Source organism: Rhinatrema bivittatum, chromosome 4 (assembly GCF_901001135.1).
Source record: "Rhinatrema bivittatum chromosome 4, aRhiBiv1.1, whole genome shotgun sequence".
Lineage (NCBI taxonomy): Eukaryota > Metazoa > Chordata > Amphibia > Gymnophiona > Rhinatrematidae > Rhinatrema > Rhinatrema bivittatum.
Window position 1 is genome coordinate 174,629,636 of NC_042618.1, and position 27,608 is coordinate 174,657,243.

The window sequence follows — 27,608 nt, forward strand, 5'->3', positions numbered from 1 at the left end:
CGTCATATTGAAATTGGCAAAATGAGGCACACACAGGTAAAAAGTGTTACTTTCCTGCTGCAGTGGAAGGGAGAGAGAATTATACAAAATTTGATTTGATGTACCACAAGGATTGAATAAAGTTGAAAGTATGCCCCAAAATAAAAAAGATTGAAAAACATTGGTCTAAATCCCGCAAATCCCTGCCTCTGCTCTGCAGCACAAATCTAAGGCTGCAATTCGTGAGGAGTTACACTGTCCTCATCCCTTTGCTTACCCCTTCAATGGTCTAATACCCCAGATCCCTGCAGTTTGGGAGAAATGTATACTACCAACCCTTTCCGTCTACCCCTGTAATAGCCCTAGTATCCCCAGCTCTCTATTCCTATTACCAGCCAGCCTCCTTCGCCTGTCCCTTCGAGAGATCTAATGCCCTACAACTCCCAAACCTCTGCAATCTGCAAGAGGTTTATAAATCCACCAGTTCACTGAAATCCGCCTCTCCTTTCTCGGACACGTGGGCATCCAAAACGGAGATTCTACCCCCTCCTGCTCCCAGTGACTGCCACCCTCTGCAACCAATAGGAATTTGGGTGGGTGGGTCCTCTCGTGGAGCCGATTGGTAGCGGGAGAGATGGGCGCGAGGAGAACCGCCCAATGGTGGCAGGAGTGGGCGTGGAGACGGGCGAGCACGAGCCACGTGTTCACTGTGTACCCGGAAGCCGGAGCCGGAGCCGGAGGTGCTGGGACAGGTGGCTACGGGCGCCGGGAGCTGTGAGTTGGGGGCTAAGCCGCACCTTTTGCCCTTTTGTTTTCCGATGGGGATCCGTGTGATTCCTGGCAACAGAAATAAGAGGACGCGGGATTGGGGATGGGAGGATACAGCTTTGGTGCTGCTAGCCTTATGTTCTCTGCTATAGATCCAGTCATATGTGCTTTAGAGAGAAATACAAGGAGAATGCTGAAATGTTTTGCGTAGGGCTAGCGCTCCTGCATGGATTTGTACAGTTCTGATTATTCATGCTGAATTTGTTTGCTGCTTTATTTGGATTTATCATTGTGATTTCTATAAATTACCCAGGGGTAAACATACTGGTTTGTGGGTAGAAAAGAGTTTTCTGTATTTTTGTTGTCAGGGTTTGGAATTCGTGGAATGCACAATTACCGAAAAAAAAAAGAAGAGAATCATTAATCAGGAGAGCCACAAGGAGTCAAATGCCTTATGTTCAACTGTCAGGTCACACAGAATCAGTAACAGAGCTCTGGGTGACTTCTGAATCGTAGGCCAGTGCTGTAATCCCTAGACAGCTGTCAAGTTTTTGGATTTGAGATGTCCTATGTACATTAATATCTATATATGTATGGAGAGAAAACAGCTTATAGATATGCAACAAAATGAAATAGCATGTGCATTGGGACCGGTAATTTTAGAGAATGTAACATGCATCTCTGGTTGTGTGCACAGAGGGGATTGAATAAAATAACAAAACACTTTTACCTTGTAACATGCAGCTATGTTTCTTCTCAGTAAGGAGCATTTATGAGACTGGTATCCCACCAAACAGGAAGTTTATAAAACAAAAGTTATATCCTACTGAGGTGATCTAAGCTGTGTTTAGTCGAGGTATGGCGGAGTTCTCATTATTTCCTGACATGGCCTGGATGCTGATAGTGTTGGTGGTGCTATTGCTTGTCACATGAATAATGGATTTGACATGTTAAGACTGTGCATTACCACCTCTTCCTTAGAGACCTGAGAAGTGGAACAATGTGCAATATCTTTGAAATGAAAGCTAGTAACATTGCTTTGCCAGTTCTTTCTATACTCCACTTTGCTTTTGAAAGAGCTTGACCATTTTATAAGCTCATCGCCCCCCAGTATGAGATTAGCTAATTTGCCACTAAAGCCCCCAAGTTCATGACCAGCAAATCTTTTCCTTTTGGCAGGGTTCTTACAACTCCCATCATCTCATGGTCCTTTTCATTTAGGATCATGGCCTTCCAGCTGATTACATGATATTTAAACAGATTTCTGCCCAAGGCTGGGATAGCCCTAATCTTTTAAGACCCAAATCAAAGATGTGTCTAGGATATCCAGAATTAATATTTTACATGCTAAACCTGCTTTAAGAAATGTGAATGAAGTTCGTTTTCCCTGCTTAACCTGAATTGATGACTAGCATTTCTGTTCTACCCTTTCTTAGGTGAAAAATTATAGATTTTGTGGGGGTTTTTTTTTTGTAAGATTGCTCTTAATAGGGGTTAACAATAAATATAAATGGCACTTGGCAATGAATTAAATGTGATCTGTTGTTGTGCTTTCACTTCCCTAATGCTTTGAACTTTTATTTGCTTTTTTTTCTTGTTGTCAGTAAAGCAGGTGTTTCTAGCATGATCCCAGGTTATGGTCCAGTGTTCCAGGCCTTGCTGGGAACCTTCTTCACGTGGGGTCTCACAGCAGCTGGCTCTGCCCTTGTTTTCATATTCTCCAGTGGACAAGTGAGTCTCATTTGATATTGTACAACTGAAGAACTAGGGGCCTAGTGTCTTAGTTGACTGATTCAGTGACACAGCAGTTTAATCTTTAGGACTGGATGGTTCAGAGGGGAATATGAAGCCTGTTGTCTCTATGATTGGATGGTTCAGAGTTGACCCAGGGACCCGCTAGTACTCGTTTATTCAGAAGATTTGCCACTGATAGGCTAAACCAGTTGAGTTAATGTCTATGTATAGTGCCTAGTGGACAGGTGCCATCATTAATAAAACTGGGTTGAGGCACATTAGGCAGTATCAGAGAAGCTTTCAGGGCCATTTCAAATTTCAGTATCATCTCTGTTGTGGGGGCAGTTTACATTGTTCTCCGTGCTATACCTGTTCTGTGGTATGTGGGTGTGTGAGGGAGGCTGGCACTGATTCTGCCTGTGCAGTACCTGTAAGCATTCAGGAAGAGGACAGTAGATCAAGGATAGTTAGCCTACTTCCCTTTCTCTTATTCTCATACCCCTCTTTTCCCTCAGAGCTGGACATGGAGGGCTTTGGCAGGTTATATACACATATGGTAACAGAATGTGCATTCTGAGGTGGGGACTGGGTCTTTGGATGCAATCTCTTTGTGAGAGGGGTTTGTTTGCTTTCCTGAAGGTTTGTTTTGAATGTCAGGTGATATATTTTGACACGATCATCCTAGTTCTAATCCTTTTTTTGTCTTGCTTGCTTGCTGTTTTGAAAATCAAAATGCTCATCCCTCACATCCCACTGTGTAAAGACATGGTATTATTAACTGATATTTTATGTTGCATTGTTCCAATTTTTATACTCATCTTTTCTTTTGTAGTCACTGAATGTGTTGATTTCTGACCATCCTTTCTTTCTTTCTCTGATGTCATTTTATCGTATAACATTATGGATTATGCTGTTTAAAGAATAAAATTGATGCCTCTTTTTCATAAAATGCTTTTTCCTCTCATAAATCCTCTCCTCTAAATAGTTCTTTACAATCTCGGCATCTTTTTCCATTCCTTAAAGCTAACTTAGACTTTGCATGGAGAACAAATGCCATGCCCCAGTTTGTTTGGTTGGAAATGGAGTTGTCCCAGTAGTTCATTTTAAAACAAATTGAAGAAAATTCTTTTTCACTCAGCGCACAGTTAAACTCTGGAATTCATTGCTAGAGGATGTGGTTACTGTAACTGGGTTTAAAAAAGGGTTGGATAAGTTTCTAGAGGAAAAATCCATAAACTGCTATTAATCAATAAGGAATAGTAGCTTGAGATTTATTTAATGTTTGGGAACTTGCCAGGTACTTGTGACTTGGATTGACCACTGTTGGAAACAGGATGATGGGCTTGATGGACCCTTGGTCTGACCCAGTATGGCATATCTTATGAACTAAATGGGTCTATTCACAGTTCTGTTGACTTTGGATTGTGTATTTCTGGAGGTGTGCTCAGATGCACTGTCGACCCTGGGAGAGCAGTGCTGGGTTAAGGAAGTGGAAGAAAAAACAGTATGAGAATTTTCATGCAATATTAGTTATGTCCCTATCTACTTGAGGGAAACATTTAGAATCAGCTTTGTTGGGGGGTGGGGGGGATAGCAGGTCAATAGAGATAACATGTCTGAGCTTTCCCTGCACCCACACTCAGCCAACTACACACAAAAGTACTGCAGCAATGGAAGGCACCTGTACCAAATATCCAACTGCTGCTGAAAACCTCTGGTTGGGTACACAGGAAGACAGCGCAAGTGTGAAACTCTGAAGCAGTAATGTCATGGTGAAAGCTTCTGCCCTGGTTGCTTTTTCATTCACTTGTAAGTCTTTTTTTTTTTTGTGTGTTTGCCCAGCAGCAGCTCAAGCTGCTCCGTAGGATCTCACTGTGGGTAAAACACATGAATTCCCAAGTAGCTTGAATTGGCTGTTAGTACAGTCCTGTGGGAAAGTGTTGAACCAATATCACTATCCAACAGAACAATTTACTAGCCCAAGGCTATAGGATCTCTGATTTTTTTTTCATGCTCTATTGAAGTAACTTGTGCATGAATGAAACTCCCTCTCTTAGGTGGAATTAATTATTTTGGGGTGCTGTACGCTCACATTTCAAGCTCCTTTTCAGAGAGTAGTCCTAAGATCCAGCTGGGTTGCCGATGCCTTCTCAGGGACAGGAAAGGGAAAACAGAGGATTGGGTTTGCCACTATCAGATAGCTTTAAGGTCCTGCTTTGACATCGTCTGGTTTGTTTCCTCCATTTTGTACCCTCTAGAGGGAGCAGCATGTGACATTGACTTTGCTATAATGTGCTCTCTCTCCCGGTGTATCAAGTAAACATATTGCTTTGATTTTTTTTTTTCCAGAGATGGATTTTGGATGGGAGCCTTGGCTTTGCTGCAGGGGTGAGTGCTGTGCACCTTATGAGGGGCAAATGGGGCAGTTGTTTCTGGAATTGTTGTGTGTGTGTTCACCCAGATGTCTTCTAAGATATATTATAATTCCTCTCATTCTATGGGAAGGGCCTGGGACCTGGGGGGGGCCTTTGGAATTTTGATAGGCCTCTCTCTGGCTGGCGGTGCATTTAGCAGCTAGAATGCCTTGCCTAAGGTCATCTTTATTTCACAAAAGATGAGAGGCACAGTGCAGTGTTCGGCTCTGGCCTGCTCTTCATCCAGTGTACAGAACAAGGTCTGCGAACCGAGGTGCAGTGAAGGCTTCTGGATTGCTGAAGGGCAGTACGGAGAAACCAGGTATTCTTCTCCTCTGCAGGGCTATTGTATCACCTCGCTGGTGGCCTGCTCTGTGTAATAAACCCAGGGTAGGGGAGCACTTAAAGGCAGAACGGCGGTCTTTATTAAAAGAATAGAACTGGGATGCCACAGGACCAATTAAGGGTAATAGTTTGTAAATGCCTTTTGCATTTTTCCTCTCTGATTTAATACCATCTGTTAGTGGTGTTATTGTTTGAGACTGGCAAGAGATCACTTATGGTTCTAACATTTGTCGCTGCATTCAAACTGTTGAAGCCTCTTAAAAGTTAAAAAAAAAAAAAAACAACCCACCAGAAATTTCCTATAGAAGATGAGTAAGGTCCTGGCTTTGGGGGTGGGAGCAAATGGAAATGAGCCCTGCTTTAAATGTGAGGCCTGAATAATTTATTACGCTTGTGGGAACGCCCAGCCTAAGTGACAAGGGGGAAAACCAGCACCGCCCTGGCATCCTCGCGCCCCTGACAGCACAAGTCCTGTGCATAGCACCCCCTGCTTTCACACTGCCTCCCCGCCAGCCTCTTGCAGTAGGGTTAATGCTGCGTGCGCTTTCACCTGCTGCGAGGGCAGGCGGCGCGGTGGTCCACAGTTTACGCATGCAGAGGGCTCCTGACCTGTAGGAAAGGTGTAAACAGCCAAAATCATTGAAATTACATTTCTTCCATCATTAAGCTTCCCAAAGCACCATGCGGTGAGTACTTTTGTTCCTGTGGCTGGTTTCAAAATGAAAGTACATGTGTCCTTTCGTGCTGAGAATCTGAGCCCAGTCTACAGAGTAAAAGGAGCTGTGGACAGTTTAAAAAAAAAATTACCCCCTTAGAGGTCATTTCCTGTCTAGATGCTGGACTTTGCATATAATTTTCAAAGGGAAAATGCTCAGATACTTTCCCTTTTAAAATTGCCACTGCTTTTTGTGTGGGAAAAGTTTTGTTGTTTTTCTTTAAATAGAAAATTAAAGTGTGTAGGTTTGAAAATATAGTCTGCATTATTTTCTGATCCCATCTAGAACACGTCTCTCCTCCCCCCCCCCCCCCCCCCGTGAGGATGCCTACCCTCTAATATGGCTCAAAGCACATGTGTTGTGGAATAGCAGGGGGTACTTTTCTCTGTGCAGAGGGTGAGTAATTTTCACCCAGCCCATTTCACCTGGGTGAGTCGCTATTTGCCCATGTAAATTGCCCAGTTCTTATGAAGGTGGAGTTTAGGTGCAACACAGGAGGGAGGGAGACGGATTAGTAAGCTGCTATCTAGTCCAGTCCTGTGCCACCTCCTGAATACAGTCGATCTGATCCCATCGCTGTGAATAAGAGATTAGAATCTGGATGTCATCTCCATGAATGTACCGTCACTCCAAGGGGCCTAATTAAGGTACCCAGTGAACAAAGGTACATATTAAACAAAACAGGCAATAGACCCAGTCCCATCGCAGATAGCCCGGGGGACTGACTCAAACTGGCCTGACCCATAACCACAACCAGCATCCTGTCTGACAGGAGAGACTCCAGCCATCAGCCTACCACTTCATCAACTCCAGTACCCTTCATGCCCTTCACCAGGATCGACCAAACAAAAGGCTGCTGAGGGAATGAGGAGAACTAGCAAACCTATATCTCTGTGATCCCTCAGCAGCCTTCAAGAGCCAATAGTACCGTTCCGGTGCTGTACCCCAGCCTAAAACCGTCTGTGTGGGATAAAGTGCATGAAGTGCCTCTAGAAAATCCTGCAACTAGTGCTTCTGTAACTTTTTTCCCCAAACAAGGGCAGATTGGAGATAAGACTGTAACTGGGAACAGCAAGTTGCATCCAAATCCATCTTTTTCAAAAGAATCTGCACCTCTGCCGCCTTCAACATGCTAGGATAAATATCTTTCTTCAAAGAAGCCTGCAATGCTTATGCTCTTACATCCTTAGAAGAGCCCTGTGTCAGCCTGGTAAATGCAGAGCAGAGGCCTGGAATGTTCTGCCGGGAGACTGGCAGAATGACCTCCAGTCTCTTTAACAGCTGCCAGGATAACTGTGGACAGAATGCTGGGTACCGAGATGAGATTTAGGCAGAATACACACGGGAGGAGCACACATGTATTTAGACCAGGAGCCTATGCTGGCATTGAAGCAGAGACGTGCCTGTAGTTTTACAAAACCTCATTATTCATAACCACACTTTTGCTTCTATAAAATCAAAGGCAAATTGAGAGGTCTGAATTCTAGCATCATCCAGAAGCTTTTTACTAAATAGAGAGGCCCACTCAGTGTAAGAGCAGACATTAATCCGGATACAAATGCGTTCCTTTATGAGATCTGACAGACTCTGTGCTCTTTGGGGTTTTCGTTTGTGAGAGGGCTTTAATAGCCTTCGGGTATAGTTGGAGCCGGTTTCTTGTAGAAGGGGAATCCATGCACTCATGGTGCTGCTTTTATTTTCAGTATGGCTGTTCTTCCACACCTTTGCAGTGATTCCTGTTGACTCGGCAGAAGAAAATTCTGTTTTCTAAAAAAAAAAAAAAAAAAGAGCATGTGATGCTGTGAGAAGAGCTGGACGTGCTATCGATTGGCTCCCTCCAGGCCTGCTTACCATCCTCCCCCAACCGGCTGAATCTGGTGGCATTTGCTGTGGCTCTGGATGAACTGACCCTGAGGAGCGAGTGCAGATCAGGCCAGTATTCAGCTGAGACGGGATATGTCCACTCGGCTTGCAAGGAAAGAAAAAGATAAAGCTTGGCCGGTGGATCCCAAAATGGCCAACAGTAAAGTTGAGGGAGTGACAGAGTCTGATCAAATAGAAGCCTTGATTGCTGCGGTTACAGGGCGGTGGAAAAAGCGATTGACTTTAAATTGGATGGGAAATTTGAGGCTTTCTCTGAAAAACTCGATACCCTCTCTGGTTTGATTGACTCTACCGTGCAGTGTCTGACTGCCATAGAACAACGTGTCTCGGATTTTGAAGATGGCACGTGAGGCTCTGACATTGTGTTTATCAGGGCAGAGAAGCAGATCGAGACTATTGAGCACAAGTTGGAGGATCTGGAAAACCGCTCGCGCCACAACAATCTTCGGTTTATGGGCCTTCCTGAAATGTTGTTGGATAATGAGCTGGGAAGTCTTGGAGAAATGGCTGCCGGCATCTTTGTAATTCCCTGATATGCTGGGGCCACTACGTATAGAGAGAGTGCACCACATAGGCCTGAGGCATTAAAATCATGACAGACCATGTGCCGTTATTGCTTGTTTCTTAGACTTTACACAAAAGTCTGCAATTTTACAAGCAGTGCGTCGGGGGACTATAACCTCGTATGCAGGAAGAAAGTGCTGATTTTTCAGGACTACTCGGTGAAACTTGCCGGGCTTCATAGGGCCTTTTCCCTCATCTGTTCTTCCTTGTTTCAAAAGAAGGTGTGTTTCTCCCTCCAATACCAGGCCAAGCTGTGGGTCACTACTGCTGGTATTACCTCCATCTATACTATGTCAGCAGAGGCTCAACGGTTTCTCCAGTCGTTGAACAGGGAATGACGGCTCACCGCAGGAGGGATACCATTTTGGATGTTAACCGGAGTAACGAGAGTTTTACTGTGGACTTATTGTTAGCCCTGCTGTACATATATGGATGGAGTTTTCTAAGTTGGCTGGATTTTCTCCTGCTTGGTTCTAGCGTTTGGAGCTGCTATGGGATGTTGATATCCTGTTGTCTTTGTCTACTGAGATAGATTTGACTGATTTTGGAGTCTCTCACAGCTAGTTCTAAGTTTCAGAAAGTTGACGATGTATGTCTTCCCCCACATAGATGACTATTGTTATTAATTTTTTGTTTTTACCTTGATTGCTGTTTTACTGGTGGGGACATTGGTGAGACTCTGGACTATGAGACTGCATACAATTATGTGAACTTTCTGTGGAGGAGTAGTTAATGCACAATGCTGTGCTTTTTTGTTTTGGCATATATATATATATATATTCTTTCAGAATGTTCTTCAAGCACTTAAAGACTTTATATCAGGACCCTTGGTGTTAGGGCATGACTTCAATGTGGTGAGTGATCCAGGACTGGATAAATCGCACCCTGGACCTTCTGATGTGCTCTGGAAGTGTAAAGATGTCCCATTATTTTGCAAAGAATTGGATCTGCTTGATGCATGGTGCGTTCTGCATCCTACAGAACCCGATTATACTCATGTTTCGAGGGCCCACGCGTCACAGTCATGTATTGACTACTTACTGTTATCTACTACCTTATTCTCTAAAGCAGGAGTCAGGAACCTATGGCTCGGGAGCCAGATATGGCTCTTTTGATGGCTGCATCTGGCTCGCAGACAAATCTTTAATAAAAAAGTAAAAATCTAACAAAATCCCCCACCCTCCTGACGCCCCTCAAGACCTCCAAAATTAATTTACTACAACCCCCACCCTCCTGACCTCCCCAAGACCTGCCAAAAGTCCCTGGTGGCCCAGCGGGGGTCCAGGAGCGGTCCGGGAGCGATCTCCTGGACTTGGGCTGTCGGCTGCCAGTAGTCAAAATGGCGCCAATGGCCCTTTGCCCTCACTATGGGGTAGATTTTCAAAAACCGCGAATAGGCGTACTTTTGTTGGCGCTCCAGGCGCCAACAAAAGTATGCTGGATTTCAGTAGATACGCGCGTAGCCGCTGAAATCCGGGATCGGCGCGCGCAAGGCTATCGATTTCGTATAGCCGGCATGCGCCGAGCCGCGCAGCCTACCCCCGTTCCCTCCGAGGCCGCTCCGAAATCGGAGCGGCCTCGGAGGGAACTTTTGCCCTCCCCTCACCTTCCCCTCCCTTCCCCTACCTAACCCACCCGCCCGGCCCTGTCTAAACCCCCCCCTTACCTTTGTTGGGGGATTTACGCCTCCCGGAGGGAGAAGTAAATCCCCGCGCGCCAGCGGGCCGCTAGCGCGCCGGGACGCGATCTGGGGGCGGGTCCGGAGGGCGCGGCCACACCCCCGGGCCGCCCCGGGCCGTAGCCACGCCCCCGGGCCCGCCCCCGGAACGCTCCCGACACGCGCGGTTCGGGCACGCCCCCGACACGCCCCCGACACGCCCCCTCCGAAAACCCCGGGACTTATGCGAGTCCCGGGGCTCTGCGCGCGCCGGTAGGCCTATGTAAAATAGGCTTACCGGCGCGCAGGGCCCTGCTCGCCTAAATCCGCCCGGATTTGGGCGGATTTAGGCGAGCAGGGCTCTGAAAATCCGCCCCTATGTCACTGGGGTCGACCAATGGTGGCGGTAGCCCCTTTGACATAGTAAGGGCAAAGGGCCGTCGGCTGCCAGTAATCAAAATGGTGTCGACGGCCCTTTGCCCTTACTATGTCACAGGGGCTACCGCCGCCATTGGTCGACCCCAGTGACATAGTGAGGGCAAAGGGCTGTCTGCGCCATTTTGATTACTGGCAGCCGACAGCCCAAGTCCAGGAGATCGCTCCCAGACCCCCACTGGACCACCAGGGACTTTTGGCAGGTCTTGGGGGGGGTCAGGAGGGTGGGGGTTGTAGTAAATTAATTTTGGAGGTCTTGGGGGGCATCAGGAGGGTGGGGGGTTGTAGTAAATTAATTTTGGAGGTCTTGGGGGGCATCAGGAGGGTGGGGGTTTTTGTTAGATTTTTACTTTTTTATTAAAGATTTGTCTGCGAGCCCTGGACCCCCGCTGGATCACCAGGGACTTTTGGCAGGTCTTGGGGGGGGGGGGGGTTAGGAGGATGGGGGGTTGTAGTAAATTAATTTGGCAGGTCTTGGGGGCGTCAGGAGAGTAGGGGGTTGTAGTAAATTAATTTGGTAGGTCTTGGGGGAGTCAGGAGGGTGGGGGGTTGTAGTTAGTATGGCTCTCACGGAATTACATTTTAAAATATGTGGCATTCATGGCTCTCTCAGCCAAAAAGGTTCCCGACCCCTGCTCTAAAGGATCTGCCGCATTGATTGGGCCCATGGAGGTTTCCGATCATGCTATGATTTGGGTGGATGTTGGCTGGTTGGATGCTGGGATGTGATGCCATCATTGACACTTCCCGGCATATCTTGCTAATGATTCTAAATTTCAAGTGTTTCTGCATCAGAAGTGGGACGAGTTTCAGGAGCACAATAATGAGCATATTATGGACCCTGCCCTTTTTTGGAAGACAAGCAAGGTGGTGCTTCGAGGGGATATTATCGCCTTTATAGCCCATAGATATAGGGCTTTAGACGCTAAGCTACAGAAATTGGAAAAGCAGGTGCATTGCAACAGATTGCGACTGGCCGGAAGGCGGTCTGAGCAATCCAGGACAGATTACTTTTTATCCCTGGCCACGCTGAATACCTTGATCCACCAATGTACAATCAAATCATTGTTTTATTATAAATTTCAACTTTCAACATGGGAGTAAGGTAGGTAAATTATTGGCTCATATGATCAAACGTAAAATGGGGGCAAAGTACTTCTTTGCAGTGTGCAATAAAAAGCACAAAATAGTTAATTCCCTCGAAGGAATAAGGGGGTTTTTCTCGACTATTTTCAGTGGCTTTATTCCAGGCAGCCGGGGGATATAGTGGCAAGAGAATTTCTTTTCAAAAATAGCACTTCCGCAGCATACAAATGTACAGCTTGATAAGTTAAATGCTCTGATATGCATGGAGGATGTATAATATGGGATTTTGGATTCTCCTGCATATAAGGCCCCAAGGCCTGACAGTTATAGCGAAGAATTTTATAGGATTTTGCAAGAGTGGGTATCTCATTAGTAAGCGGTGTTTTCCATATAACACAAATAGTGCATTGTTAACTCTTATATCCAAGAAAGATAAAGATCTGCTTTTAGCAGAATCTTATAGGCTCATTTCGCTGCTGAATTTTGACATGAAATTATTAGCTAAAATATGCACGCATCAGTTAGTGTGTGTTATTCCGTTGCTGGGGAAGGATCATGAGGTGGGCTTTGTGCAGGGGCGGCATTTGGTATTGAATGTCAGAAGGGTATTGGCATCTATTGCGTGGAGTACGTCCCATGTGATTCCTTCGTTATTGATTAGTTTTGATGCTGAAAAGGCCTTTGATCGAGTGGCCTGGGACTATCTCTTTTTTATCTTAGAAAAGATTGGATTGCGTGACAGATGGATCTGCTTTATTTGGATCCTAAGGCTCGAATTTTGGAAAATGAGTACCCTACGAGTGAGTTTGTCTTACAGCAGGGTACGTGGTAGCGATGTTCTCTCTCATCCTTATTTATTCTATCTTTAGAATCACTTTTACGAACGATTCAGCAGAATGTTCGTATTTCCGGTGTCCAGGTCGGTCATAGTATATTTAAAATTTCCGCTTTTGCAGATGATTTGCTTGTCCATCTTAGTATCCCGCCAGAGTCATTGACCACTCTGATGGAAGAATTTGTTGCTTTTGGATCCTTTTCTGGGCTCAAGCTGAATATGAGCAAGTCTGAGGCAATAACGTCCTCGACCCAGTGTCTGTCGGTGTGGGGTGAGAGTTCCCCCTTAAATGGGCAGGGAATTCCTTTTGATATCTTGGAGTGCAGGTATCTATGAATCTTGCAGGGATTGATGCTTTAAACGTTTTGATAAAAACGTTAAAAACTAAGCTTTTGGAGTGAGAGGATTTGCCCCTTTCGGCGACAGATAAGGTGAACTTATTCAAGATGCTTCTTTGTCCTCAGTGTCTGTATGTTCTACAAATGGTTCCTTTGGATGCTGCAGAAGCGGGATATTAATTTGATTTATGTCATGTTATCTCGCTTTGTGTGGAGGGGTAAATGAGTGAGGATTCCGATACAGAAAATGTTAGGATCTTGGCAGAAGGGTGGCTTGTGGATTCCAGATGTGGAAGAGTACAACATGGCGTGCTTATTACGACATGTGAAAGATTGGTTATTTAAACCTCTTCTTTCAATCCTCTGGCTCTGGAAAAAGGAGATGGTGAAAGCTTTGCAGCTTTGATTTGTGTTGTATGCTAAACTGGCTCAGTTGCCACCGGAGGTGCGTGGAAACTTTGCTATAGTTTCTTTACAGAAGGCATGGTTTTACCTTTGTGGCAAATTAAGACATAACCCTCGAGAATCGATTTACCTGCCTAGGATTTTTCACCTGGCCTTCAGGCTCGGGCATTTGTACATTGGGCAAATCAGGGTATATATTGCAGGTGGTAGACTCGCAGGACACTATGTTACCCAATCAGGTACTGCAAACTCAATTCCATCTTTCGTCTGTTTTTCTTTGCCTACCTTCAACTGAGACATATTTTATCATTGCAATCTGTGTATCTCATGGATGTCTTTGTGGGTCAGGTTGAAGAATTTTTTCAAGTTGAAATTTGTACCAAAGTTGGGATATACTGCAATTCGTAAATCCCTGGTTCATCTTAGCCCAGCGTTTACTGGTGCTCTGTTATGTGCTAGGCAGAAAACTGATCTGCTTGATAACTAGGGAGATTTCCCTGTCTCCCGCTCCTTTAAACACATACATGAGCTGATGGCAGATGCAAAACAGAGAGTTGCAATATAAATGTCTACATAGGGCGTATTTTTCTCTTTATCCGGCTGCAGAGAATAGGTTTTTTGGATTCAGAGCTATGCAGTAAATGTCAACAGACCAGGGATACTTTGGGGCATTGTTTCTGGCTTTGTCCAGTAATTCAGTCCTGTTGAGGAAAAATTGCGCAAGTATTTATCTTTTCTGGTGGAACACACTGTGTTTACTCCTGAGGGCGTTCTATGTGACATACCATTATATTTCAGACTCGGGGGAGGGGAAACCATCTTTTGCTGAGGAAAAACTGTTTAATTGGCAGGCAGGCTATACTTTTACAATGGTGTGAGTGGGAGCCCCCATCCTTCAGGTTATGAGGAATAAATTTCATGGTCTGATGTAGATGGAAAATCAATGCAAGAACCGGTCCTTTAATTATAGGCAGAAGTTTGTTGACGTTTGGCCCCTTTATCTACAGCATTTATCCCCGCGGGCTAGGAGTGAGGTCATCGATTATCCATGAGTATTAGTACCTTACTGCTTGGATTTTTGATGTCTGTGATCCCTTGCTGATGAGGGGCTGGGTTGGGGAGGGGCGACTGTAATCTTGAGGTTTGAATATGGGTTTCTGTGTGGAGTAGGTCATTAATTCAGATTTCTGTTGTATGGTGTTTTGGTATCATTTCTGCTCTGCCCCTTGGGTAGGGGATGAGATAGATGGGTGGGAGTCAGTGACATAGTGGGGGGGAAGTGTTCTCAAATTATGAATATTCTGGATTACTTGTTGAATGTTCTCAATTTACTACGTGTTCTGTTTTGTTTTTTTTCCATGTATGTCACATTCTGGTGCTTGAATCCTTAAAATAAACAGTTTTACATTAAAAAAAAAAAAGTTAAATATAGCAAGCTAGAACAGCAGTATAAGGTGCGTTTTGGTTGGTTTTGTTGGGACTTAGGAGCAGTAGGTCTTCATTACATGGCAATCTGCCAGTTAGAATTAGAAATACAAAGATACCCCAATGTACTTACACAACATATGATTCGTTGGAGCCGATTTTGTTCATTTCCTAGAGTTGAAAAGTCACTGTGTAGAACTGGCGATACTTTTCAGTTACATGTGTGTATCTGCACTGCCACGTGCCATTCCTGTCCGTTTGTTGATAAATTCCTTTCTGCACTCGGTTACTGCACAGAGAATGTGGGGGCCGGCACTCAGGTTGCATTCTGTCTTTAGCCGATGTTATTGGAGAATGACTTAGTCTTGGGTTGATGACATCGGCTGTGGAGCTGTGCTAGCATGATATGGTGCAGTGAGAGCATTTGGGGAAACATTAAACCAAATCTGTAGATACAGCAGATGATCATTTATTTCCTAGAGCCTTCTTTCATAGAGTATGTTTTCAAAGCTTCAGGCATATTTTCTACGTGTAAAAATAGTTAACCTGGGGGAGCCCTGGTGGTAGAGAGCACTCAAATGCTGGTGAGATCTGGGGGTCAGAGAGTCTGCCTGGAGCCACATCATTACTCAGGATCCTGGGACACCTTAAAGCTGGCTCTTCTGTGGCGCACTGCTGCTGGCATGCCGAAGCCGCGTGCCAAAGGGGCACGCCCCTCCATTCAGTTTTCTTCTTCACTCCCTTGATTCTCCTTCGATGGTGAAGAAGAGGAAAGGCACTTTGCTGTGCCAGCCAGTGTAGTTGTCACACTTCTGGGTCTTCAGACAAGATTGAATTCCTTTATTATTAGCTTAATGCAGTCAGGGGATTGGGAGTGTGTTGGTTATCTCGCAGCCCTGACTAGACCGCCTCCATTTCAAGTAGGTGATAATACTTCTGTACTGGTGGGGCAGGATTCTCCCTTTACGATCAATAGTCCTATGCCTCAAACTGGTCCCAATTCAGCTACGAACAAGAGCTCTGTTCCTGAGGTCACTGGGTCAGTGACTACTTCAAGAATGTTGGGGAAAACACTGCCCCTATCCCACTTGAGTCATTATGATCTGCTGTGACTAATCTAGAACAGTGGGTCTCAACCTTTTTCCCATCGTGACACACCTGACAGGCCACGCTCACATCTGTGACACACTGCTCATCACAATTCATGGCGGAAATAAAAAGTAAAGCTCCGGTAATTATTTTTATTGTTTAAAATGACAAGGAAAAGATACGTATTCTGTCTGAACAGAAACTGCATAAATAGTAAACATCCCACACCAAAACAGCACCAATTTCCAGCACTTAAACAGTAACCACCTTACCTAAGAAAAGGCAACACTGAAAATATTACACCAGGTCTTAAGACACCAATACATCTCCTATTAGGAAAACGGACCAAGTCAGGCTGCTATAGAACCCTACACAGACACTACACGCCAGCAGAAAACCTCACCTAAATCACATGTGCTGACCCTCACCTAACAAGGAATAAAGAGACCTAAACGCATAACTAGAAGCATGCAGACAAAAACTGAATTGGAAACTGCAACAAGCCAGAGTCTCTGAATGCAGTGCAACAAAGGAAAAAAAGAAACATCACCCATCCTTATAAAATCAGTAGCAGTAAAACTGTACTAACAAAAAGAACAGATTATTTCGAAACAGCTGATGAGTGGAATATCCAATAATTAAAAACTCATATAAAAAATTCTAGATACCAATAAAATATTTCAGAATAGCAGACTCAAAGACCAAGAAATGAAAAATAAGGATACAACAATTTTTTCTTCTGCATACCTGGGAACGTTTGATATCCAGGTCTCCTGAGATTGTTTTGAATTAGCAGGAGGAAGGGTGGTTTGCTTGGAACTTTCTCCTCTCTCTCAGTCACATACCAGCGCTCTCTCTCACACTGGCTCTCAATTACACACCTATACACACATGCTCAGTCACTCACATATACACATGATTTTTCTCTCACTTATATAGGCTCTTAATTACACATTTACACACATGCTTTCCATCTTTTCACACTTACACACAGGCTTTCAGTCACACACATACATGCTGTCTTTTTCTCTCACACACAGACTCTCATTCACATGCTTACAAACATGCTCTCTCTCTTTCTCTCATTTACACACAGGCTCTTAATCACATACTGACATGCTCTCTCACCTAAACCAGCTCTCAATCACAGACACACATGCTCTCTCTCTCTTACTTATACACACAGGCTCTTAATCATACATGCACATGATCTCTCTCATACACAAAGGATCTCAATCATACACACATACTCTTTCACACAAACAGATTTTCAATCACAAACTTACACATACAGGTTCCCAATCGTAAACTTACATTCATGCTGTCTCTCACAGGCAGGTTCTCAATCACAGACATACTCTCTTTCACATATACAGGCTCTCAGTCATTCACATACATGCTGTCTCACTCACACACATACACACACAGGATCCCAAACACATGCTTGCTCATTCACTCGCTCTCCCTCCCCGGAACTAGCGGCAGCAGCAGCCTCCTCCCAATCCTAACCTCCTTCGTTTTCAGCCCTGGCGGAGCAAGAAGTCCCATCGGTCGTGGGAGTTGACGTTCTTCTTCATTTTTCTGTGCGCCGCGCTGCTCATTCCTGAGGCCGCGCCTCTCTTCTGTTCTTCGGGCCGACACTGACCACACTAGCGTGGTCTCTTCTTCCCGCGCAAGCACCCGCTGCTCACCACTTCCTCTTCCGGGCCGCGGGGGGGGGAAGGCGGGAAGAAGAGACCGTGCCAGTGCCGCTGACTCCAGCTGTTCTGCCGCGTTTCGCCCGGGCTGACAGCATTTTAAGCCCGGGCGGAGGAGGACCGGGGAGCAGCTAGGTCAGCGGGGGACCGGGAAGTGTGGCAACACACCTGCGTGTTCTTGGCGACACACTGGTGTGTTGCGACACACCGGTTGAGAACCACTGATCTAGAAAGATCTCTCATACAGGCCAGTGCAATTCCAACACGCTAAAATGTACAATCATATCTCCTGGGTGCTCGATGCAATAGGTAAATGAGCTGCTGTGCTAGAAAGGACGCGCTAGAGGTAAATTGTACATCCCTAGCGCATCAGTGGCATCGGGGTGCCCGGGAGAAGTGACTGTGCGCGGGTTAGGAAAATGGATGCTCAATTTTATGAGCATCCATTTTCCTAATCTGTTGCACAGCCACAGGTTAGGAAAACAGACGCTTGTTAATTGAGCATCCATTTTCCTAAATTGACTGCCGGCAAAACATTTATTATAATTATAACATTTTTTTTTTTTTACGTTACTCCTTTTTTCAATTCCTCTGACTTAATATCGCCATGCTATTAAGTCAGAAGAACCACAAAAGAGCCGTATTTTCGGCTTTTCTGTTAACTTTTGGCGATCCTCAAGACGTAACGCCAGCTCCAGAACTGGTGATAATTTTGAGGGTAAAAATGTACGCGTCAGGCGCATATTTATTTTTTACATAAAGGGTAATAGCTAATTGCCTTATCAACATGGTATTTACATGCGATGAGCGCTATTAGCTACACGTGCCCAACCGTGGGTTAACCTGTGCACTAGCCTGAGCACATGGTATTGCATCGGCCTGATAGAAGTGATAAAGCCATGTAATCATTTGAACAACCTCATTTACAAGTGGGTAGCCAATCACAGATCATTCAAGCAATGCAGAGTAAAATAGGAGCCATAGAAGATCACATTCTGACTTCCCAGACCTCTTCTTTGGCTTTGATAAAAGACAATGATATTTTGCATCATAAATTAGAAAATAGTGAGATTTGACTTGCATTTTATTAGTTTACCTTTCTCTCCTTTAGTATCTCCTAGAGAGATGGTGTTGACATTTTACTCTGAAACGTTGAAGCTTTCTTCTGTTGTGATACCTCCGATTCTGAATATTTTTTATCTTCCATTGAAAAGCCTGGAGATATGTATTCTCGACATGTTAATGAGGTTAGTCCCTCTGTAGTAGGTAACAATTCTTTAGCTCCGAACATTGATTTCTTATTCTGCCTCTAGTGCAACATTAATTGTAACGTATGTTTTAGAGCCTGAGCGACAGCAGACTCGAAAGCTTTTCTTTAAATTAAAAGATAAATCTTTTTTGGGTGGAATAAATTGATGGTTTATCCAGATGTAACTGAATCTGCACAGTTAAGACTCAAGTTATTCCTCCAAAAATGACAGACAGCTCTAGGGGCTACCTTTCAATTGTGCTTCCCTGTAAGTGTCATATCAGGTTGGCTGCAGCACAGTTCATTTTCTCTGACCCAGAACAAGTAGAGAAATTCCTCCAAGATAAAACGACTCTTTCATAGGATTGAAGGGCTAAAATTATTATGCTGAATTTCTTTTATTTTTTTGCCTTTATATTGTGCTCTCTTGGTACACACTTTGATTGCAGTGTCTCTACTTACTATTGTATTTCATGGTCTTTATTCTATTGTGATCTACTCCTTGGTTTCTAATTGATGAGATTCTGTATTTTCTTTGCAAATACTAATAAATAATGAAAAAAAAATAGTTAACTCGCTTAAACCAGCTATATCTGGCTAAGTTGATGTTTTTTAGCTGCCCAAAAATAAGAGCATAAAAAAGATGCTCTCCAGTGGACATTTTATAGCTGTGTTGGAAAGCTTTGGGTGTACTTCTAATAAAAAAAAAAAAAAAAGCATGCATGTGTTATGACTGTCGGTCGCAGACGGCTGCGACCGCTATTACTCACTTCGTGCCTCGCTGCCCTCTCTCCTCTGGGAAGACGCGCGGCTGTGGTTAGCTGCCTCCGACCCTCATGGCTCCGTCTCAGGTCTCCCCAGGGCGGCGAGGATGCCGCCGACTGCCATGTCTCTCCCGGGCCTTCCTAGGCGCACGCACGCGCTCTATGGTCCTCCTTTAAGGATGCCAGGGCAGGAACCTCAGGGGCGTCTCCCCTTGATGACATCACTAGCCCTGGACTCTTAAGTACCATCAGGGCCTGGCTCTAATCGACTTGGCAGCGAGTTCCTTTTCTGATTCCTGCTGTTCTTGCTACGGACGCTGGTTCCTGCTTCTCCTGGCGTGAGACACTCTCCGATACCCGCTCCTCAGAGGCCCTACTCCTGTCTCTGGCTATCCGCTCCTCGGAGGGCCTTGCGCCTTTGATGCTCTCTGCCATCTCGCCCGCTCCTCAGGGCTACTCTAGGAACTACTCTACCTGTGAGACTCTACTTCAGTGTACCCTGCTCTGTGGACCATTGCTGTTCTACTCTACCTGTGAGACTCTACTTCAGTACCCTGCTCTGCGGACCATTGCCGTTCTACTCTGCCTTGTGGAGACCAACGTGGGCTACTGCCTCACTGCTCTGCTTCGTGGAGACCTAGCGCTGGTGTACCCTGCTCCGCGGGCCATTGCCACCACTTGTGACTAAGCCGCGCCCCCGCTTCTCGGGGTAGCACTTGTGAACTTTGGACCGAGCCGCGCTCCCCCGCTCCTTGGGGCAGCACCTTGTATACTCTGTTATGACATTCTGCTCCCTGCTCCTCGGGGTAGCGTTCTGCCTATCTCTGAGACTGTACCACACTCCCCCTCTCCTCGGGGTATTGTTCTCTTGCATTGCCAGAGATCCCTAGGCTTCCCCATGTCCCGGGTAAGCCTACGTCTTAGTCCCCGTGCTGACTCTTTCTGTGGCTCCACCCCCTGGGGTCGCCCTCGCAAGCGCTCCTCCATACCCTGCCTGCATTCCCGCTCCTCGGGGTCTGTTCAGCACTTCACCACTAGGGGGATCTATTCTGGCAAACCTCATCCACACCCCAGTCTCCTGCTCTTCCTGTACTCGCTGGGCTGTGTCACCTGTAGCTCAGACATTGCCTCCCGACAGTGAGGCTCAGTGGGGCTTCTCCCCGTGGGCGGTACCATCTCTCACCTCGGGCCAAGGGCCCACCAACCTACGAATCCTAACAGCATGCAGTTTACGCTCTCTTAAAATCTGTAAGCACACGCATGTACTTTTAACCACATTAACAACCTGATATTGAAATGCATTCTACATGGGTACCTTGAATTTGTAAATCAATCTTGTTTTGTGCAAGCTTAAAAGGGGCGGGGGTGGAGGTGGAGGGATCCAGATAGCAGCAGCTTGGACCGCGCTGACTTGTGCAACTCCGACTTCAGTAACAACTTTGTTTTATTTTTGCCTGTGTGGGGAAATATAAGGGTAAAGTGCCAACCTACTCAGGTTGTGTCCCCACATTTCGTTGTTGGGTTACTGGATTCATTCTGTTCGCCAGCTTCCAGCACGTTAACTTCTCGTTATTTCTGTGGCTGACTCAGGGTGTGTTGTGCGCACTTCCGGGATTGAAGTCCAGGGGGATTGAATCGCCCTCCTGGCATAATGTCAGAGGTTCTGGATTCCCGCAGTGGTGCAGTGACAGAAAGATGCCGGCGAGTTATCACTCTTTGGGGGATCCATTCCCAGCTGCTCTTTTGTCAATGTTGGAGGAGTTATACAGACTGGCAGTCTATCTGTGGAAGAGTTAGGTGGGTTTGGGCTCCATGCTCCTACTCCAACGATTGTACAATTCAGTTGGAAGAGCGTGCTTGCCTCTCTGAGGACCATCTGGCTGGCTGTCGTGACTTTGAGACCTGTAGTATCAGGTTGTATTTCTAAATTATCCAGGTTTCGTTTGTCGATTGTCTAATTGTTCTTCTCAGGATACAGTCTTGCAGAACAATACACATGAAATTGAGCACCCCGAAGGGCAAGCTTCTGCTCTTCAAGCAGAGAATACTTGAATTATTAAAAACAATTGTGTTCTGTATGCAAAAATGGAAATGCTAGGAAAGGCCTCTTGGAAGAACATCATGGCTATTCATAAATTTCCCTCTAGAGGTGGCAAAGCTTCGGCCTTTGGTAGGTATAAGCATTATATGATAGAAATCTTGTTGATGCCGAAGGAGGCAATGCCACCTGCATCACAGGAGCATTCTTTCCCCTCTGCTAGTCTCAGCTCTCTTGATTTAATCCAAATCCTGAACAAGGGAAGAGATTGCCAAAGCTATACTCATGGCTTCTGGTTTTTTTTTTTTGCCAAAAGGGACTTTTTATCTATGAACGTGTAAGATCAGGGTCTTTCCTGATGTTGAGAAGACCACACCGGTTAAGAAGAAATTGTTTTAGCCCATATACAGGAGGTTTTGACTCTAACTGCTACTTTTTCATCTTATATTTTCTTGTAAATATCTGGTTTGTAATAAAGCAAACTAGTACATCTTTTTGGGAACCCTGCCCAACTTCTTGTGATTTTGTTTTACAAGATAGGAAATCTATAATGAGCTCTTCCGCATGATGCCAAGACATCCATGTTCATCCATGGGCAGACCCGGGTATCTGTATACACTGCTGAATGTAGCTGGATAAATCAAAGGGGTCCGGGTCCGGACGGGATCCAAGATGGTGACCTAGCTCTACACGGCTTCGCATCTCGCTTCTCATTTTGTTTCCCGTTTCGTTTATTATGCCTCATTCTAGCCACAAGCGAAGGGCCAAGGAGAGGGAGGTCTCAATGCCCCCTCCTGAGGGTCCAATTGTTGGCCCAGTGGATATGCATGTGCAGCGAGGAGTCCGCTTGCCGGAGAGTGAATCGCTGGAAGAGAGGTGAGAAGAAGAGGTACTCGACTCTTTCCCAGATTCTGTTACATCGCTATCCCCGGCGGAAAGGACGGCTCCTGTTAATCCCGCTGTGGCAAGGATCCTCTCACTGTGCCGGAGCTCGGCACATCCTGATTGTGTCACGTCTTCCGAGCCTCGTTCTGAGACTGCGATGCCTGTGACCGTTGCTGCAGAGTCCGGCTGGTTTTCTGCCAGTGTCTCAGGTGCAGTTCCCCTCTGAGGTTGTCAGCAGCATTTTGAAGAGGAACCCCTCATGGAGAAATCTCATCTTTGGGAATACCTTTTCTTAATCCCTTTGTTATAGTAAGACCTCCTATGTTCTCCTTAGAAACCATATGGGAAGCAATTGTGACTTTAAATTCTAATATAATTGCCCAGCTGAATCCCTTGGTTAAATAAGTCACTCAGATTGAAAATCAAGTTCAGACTTTGAAAGAGGAGAATGTGGGGCTTAAATTGGAAATTGATAATGTGACTGAGTTACAGCGAGCACTCATGAAAGAAAATCAGGTTTCGACTAACAGGATTGAGAATTTATAAATCAAATTCGTGGAAGGAATCTGCGTTTTATTAACTTTCCTAAAGTTTTCTACACTTCGGCAAAGGATATGAGGAGGAAATATTAAAGATTCCAGAGAATGCTATTCCACCAACTGCAAGGATTTATTATTTACCACTTTTGAAGAAAAAACCTGATGAGGGACAAAATATGCAGTCTCTAACTCCAGTGGTTTCTGATAATTTTAAATATTTCAGAGGTCCTTGAGAATTCTGATAGTGAAATAGTTCAACCAGTGACCTTAATTGTTTCCTTCCTTTTGTAATCAGATAGTGATTGGACTCTTAAGAATTTTTTAGACATCATTTAGAGCTTTTCCTTAATCTTAAAGGTCAAGTTTTTCTGGACTTAGCTAGATATACGCAGAAAAAGAGGAAACAATTCCTCTTGATAAGGCCTAGAGTTCTACATTCGGGTGCCCTCTTTATATCCATGTAAATGCCTTATAAAATATAATGATGTTTCTTATACTTTTTTTCACCCATCTCAGTTATGTGGAAGGAAACCCACCTTCAAATGCTAGCAGTCCTCCTATGGGTTGGGAATGTGAGTCCTTGTACTAGATATGATACCCCTCTGTAAGCTAGTTTTCTCCTTTATATTTGCTTTCTATTTGTTCTGGAATAGTATTTGGATCCTAATATTCGAGGACTTGGATTATTGTTTGGCATTAATACATTTTCCTATATTGAGTTTTTGATGGCCTATATATAGGTTATCTTTATATATAACTATGTCAATTATTTTCTTTTTCAAGTTTTGCTTGAATGTATTCTAAAATGCAATAAATAATTAAAAAAAAAAAAAATCAAAGTTGTCCGGATAACTTTAGGACCACTCCACAGCATAAGCAGACTCATCCAGGTACTGCTGAATATCAGCGTTATGTGGCTAAACTATCCGAGTCAGTCCCATTCCTGAAGGCCTCTGACTTATCCAGCTAATATATATATATATTTTTTAATTTATGCAATTTCAGTTACAATTCAAGAATAAACTTGATTATAGAAATAAACTTGTGAGGATACAGAATCATTACACGAATCACAAAAATCCACCATACTTCTAGAAACCTTGTACATTCCAAAAGTCCACAGATCTGTGGGATCCCATTACAGAATTCCAGGAAACAAAATAAAGATTTGAATAGCAGCACTATTTTTACGGGATTCACATTTACATTTGAGAATCCATCTCAGCTTAACTGGGAATCAGGTACAAGCTACAATTAAGATTCTTCTGAATACACAACCTAATCACATAGAAACTGTGTTAACTGAGAAGGTAAAATAAAAAAGGATATGACACATATCTTTATATTGGATATAGCATTTACAAGGAAATTTTAACAAAAAGAAAGCTCCAATCTGTAACATTCTGGGTCTACGTCAGTGGTTCTCTACCAGTGTGTCGGCAAGCACTCACAGGTGTGTCGCCACACTTCCCGGTCCCCCGCTGACCCAGCTGCTCCTCTTACCTGAGCAAAATAGGTCCTCCGCCCAGGCTTAAAATGCTGTGATAGCCCGGGCAGAACACAGCAGAACAGCTGGAGTCAGCGTCACTGGCATGCTCTCTTCTTCCCGCCCCCCCCCCCCCCCCCCGTGGCCCGGAAGAGGAAGGGGTGAGCAGCGTGTGCGGGAAGAAGAGACCATGCTAGTGTGGGCAGCATCGGCCTGAAGAAGAGAAGAGAGGCGCGGCCTGAGGAATGAGCAGCGCAGCTCGGAGAAAAACGAAGAACAACTTCAACCCCCGCGGCCGATGGGACTCCTTTCTCTGCGAGGGCTGAAAGTGAAGGAGGATGCTGCTGTCTTTAGGGTTGGAAGTGGAGGAGGCTGCTGCTGCCGCTAGTTTGGTGGGGGGGGGGAGAGTGAGTGAATGAGCAAGCATATGTGTTTGAGGTCCTATGAGTGTGAGTGAGACAGCATGTATGTGAGTGATTGAGGCCTGTATATGTGAAAGAGAGTATGTGTGTGAGAGAGAGTATGAATGGAAGTGTATGACTGAGAACCTGTATGTTTAAGTTTGTGATTGAAAACCTGTTTGTGTGAAAGAGTATGTGTGTGAGATTGAGATCCTTTATGTGTGAGAGAGATCATGTGTATGTATGATTAAGAGCCTGTGTGTATAAATAAAAGAGAGACCATGTGTGTCTGTGTGTGATTGAGAGCTGGTTTAGGTGAGGGAGCATGTGAGTATGTGATTGAGAGCATGTGTATAAATGAGAGAGAGAGAGCATGTTTGTAAGCATGTGAATGAGAGTCTGTGTGTGAGAGAAAAAGACAGCATGTATGTGTGCAATTGAAAGCCTCTGTGTGTAAGTGTGAAAAGACAGACAGCATGTGTGTAAATGTGTAATTAAGAGCCTATATAAGTGAGAGAGAAAAAGCATGTGTATATGTGAGCGATTGAGAGCCAGTGAGAGAGAGAGAGAGGAGAAAGTTGCAAGCAAACTATCCCTCCTTCTGCAAATTCAAAACAATCTTAGGGCACCTGGATGTCAAATGTTCCCAGGTATGCAGAGCAAAACATTTTTTGTATCCTTATTAATTTTCATTATTGGGCCTTTGTGTCTGCTATTTTGAAATATTTTATTGGTATCTAGAAATTTTTGATACGAGTTTTTAATTATTGGATATTCCATTCATCAGCTTTTTAAAAATAATTTGTTCTTTTTGTTGGTATGGTTTTGCTGCTATAGATTTTATATTTCTTGATTTGTTTTATAAGGACTGGCGATGTTTCTCTTTTTCCTTTGTTACACTGCATACAGAGGCCCTGGCTTGTTGTAGTTTCCTATTCAGTTTTTGTTGGCATGCTTCTAGTTATGCTTTATGGTCTCTTTATTCTTTGTTAGGTGAGGGTCAGCACATGTGACTGAGGTGAGGTTTTCTGCTGGCATGTAGTTTCTGTGTAGGGCTCTATAGTAACCTGGCTTGTTCCGTTTTCCTAATAGGAGGTGTATTGATGTCTTAAGGCCTGGTGTAATATTTTCAGTGTTGCCTTTCCTTAAGTAAGGTGTTTACTGTTTGAGTACTGGAAATTGGTGCTGTTTTGGTGTGGGATGTTTACTATTTATGCAGTTTCTGTTCAGACAGAATACTTATCTTTCCCTTGTGTCATTCTTAACAATAAAAATAATACTGGGCCTTTATTTTTTATTTCTGCCGTGAATTGTAATGAGCAGTGTGTCACACATGTGAGCATGGTCTGTCAGGTGTGTCACAATGGGGAAAAAGGTTGAGAATCACTGGTCTAAGTAATAAAAATTGCTTTCTCTTCTTTTAAGTCTGCTTGGATACATCTGGGAAAACCCTGACCTGAAAATGCAAAAAGGCCGCAGACCCTTTGTCTGAAAAATATCCTCAAAACTAGTCTCTGTTCAGTTCCATTACAAGTGTTACTATCATAGTTGCTGGATTCGTTGGACACTATCCGAGATCTGCAAAATATTGGTAATATCCAAGTTCAATTTTTTTTGTAGGTGTTCTCTTGGCACCATAGATTGTGATTCAATTTGTAATTCATTATCTTTTTTTTAAAAGGAGGCAGATAATATGCCTTTGATATTGGAGGGACTGCTTGTTCCGGAACTTTCAGTACTTCAACCAAATATCATCTAAACATATCTTGAGGCAAAATATAGGGTACTTTAGGAACATTGACAAAACGGAGATTCCTTCCCTGTACTAGATTCTCTAAGTTCTCCGTTTTATTAAGCACCAAGGAATTTTCTTTAATGAGGGATTCCTGAACAGGTTTAATAGTCCCCCATTTCCTGTTTAATTTCTTGAATTTGTTGAGATATATTTATTTTAGAGATTTCCAAGATTTGAAGTCAATTACCATTATCATTGCATTTCAAAACCAAGGAGTTTAACTGAGCAGTGATAGAGTTACCAAGACCCTCAATTGCTTCCCAGATAGTGTCCAGTGTCATTTCTACAGGTCTTACCAAAGAGAAGTGCTGGGGTATAGGCAAAGCTCCCATAGTTGGAGTCGAAGATAGGTGAAATCTTTCATTTTCCATTTTCTGCCTTCCCAAGTCTAATAATCCCGCTCCCATGCCAAGAGAGTCCCGCTTAAAGTCCGCTGTCTCTCCCCTCTGAGGTGAACTCTCTGCCAGGAACTCGGGGCTAATGGCATCATCATCCCGCCCCCATTCCAAGCTCACATCTGGGTCCCGGACTGCAGCTGGGTTAGCCGGAGAGATTCTCATCATCGGAGACAGGGAAATGAACACGTCAGGGGGGAGAAGCCTGCACCTCGTCTTCAGGTTCACCTCCCAGTGACTCCACTTCCGTTATCGTTGCCCGTGAATGATGTGAGCATTCATGGGGCCGATACGGGGTTGCTCGGAGGGACCGCAGGGTAAGTCCTTTCCTTCGCCCTCTTTTTGTGGCCAGTATGAGGCATTTCAAGGTAATAAGCAAAAGTTTTTGTATCGGAGCAAACCTCACGCCGTCAGTGCTTGATCTATCTTTCCAGTTAAAATTTTATCTGGATAGAAACTTACCCAGATAAGTTGGGGGCGGTGAATGTGGCAGGAATTTAAAACCTGTGGTTTTTCTGGCCCGATAAGTGGTCTGAATATGTACTTTTCCTTGGGGGATGGTGGTGGGGTATCCTATTGCTTGTTCAATATATTATGTGATTGTCCAAGTGTTTTTCCTCCTTTTTGTATATTATTTCTTTTCTTTATTTAGGGGTTTTATTCCTCCTTTCTTTTTTGGAAGGGG

At 44.5% G+C, this 27,608-nt stretch overlaps 1 protein-coding gene across 7 annotated transcripts in view; it reads left to right on the forward strand.

The window, feature by feature from the left end:
- The first annotated feature begins 641 nt into the window (after positions 1 to 641).
- SLC39A11 (solute carrier family 39 member 11) overlaps positions 642 to 27,608 on the forward strand; it is a 551,900-nt gene continuing 524,933 nt past the window's right edge. For 2 of the 7 annotated variants that reach the window (XM_029599262.1, XM_029599266.1), the window contains exons 1-3: positions 642 to 753; positions 2,352 to 2,478; positions 4,831 to 4,869. In XM_029599262.1, the coding sequence (XP_029455122.1) occupies positions 2,384 to 2,478; positions 4,831 to 4,869 (134 nt within the window). In that variant the 5' untranslated portion in view covers positions 642 to 753; positions 2,352 to 2,383. Of the gene's footprint in view, positions 754 to 2,351; positions 2,479 to 4,830; positions 4,870 to 18,509; positions 18,619 to 27,608 lie in introns of those variants that run through there. The other 5 variants (XM_029599264.1, XM_029599267.1, XM_029599263.1 and 2 more) reach the window with 3 other exon arrangements.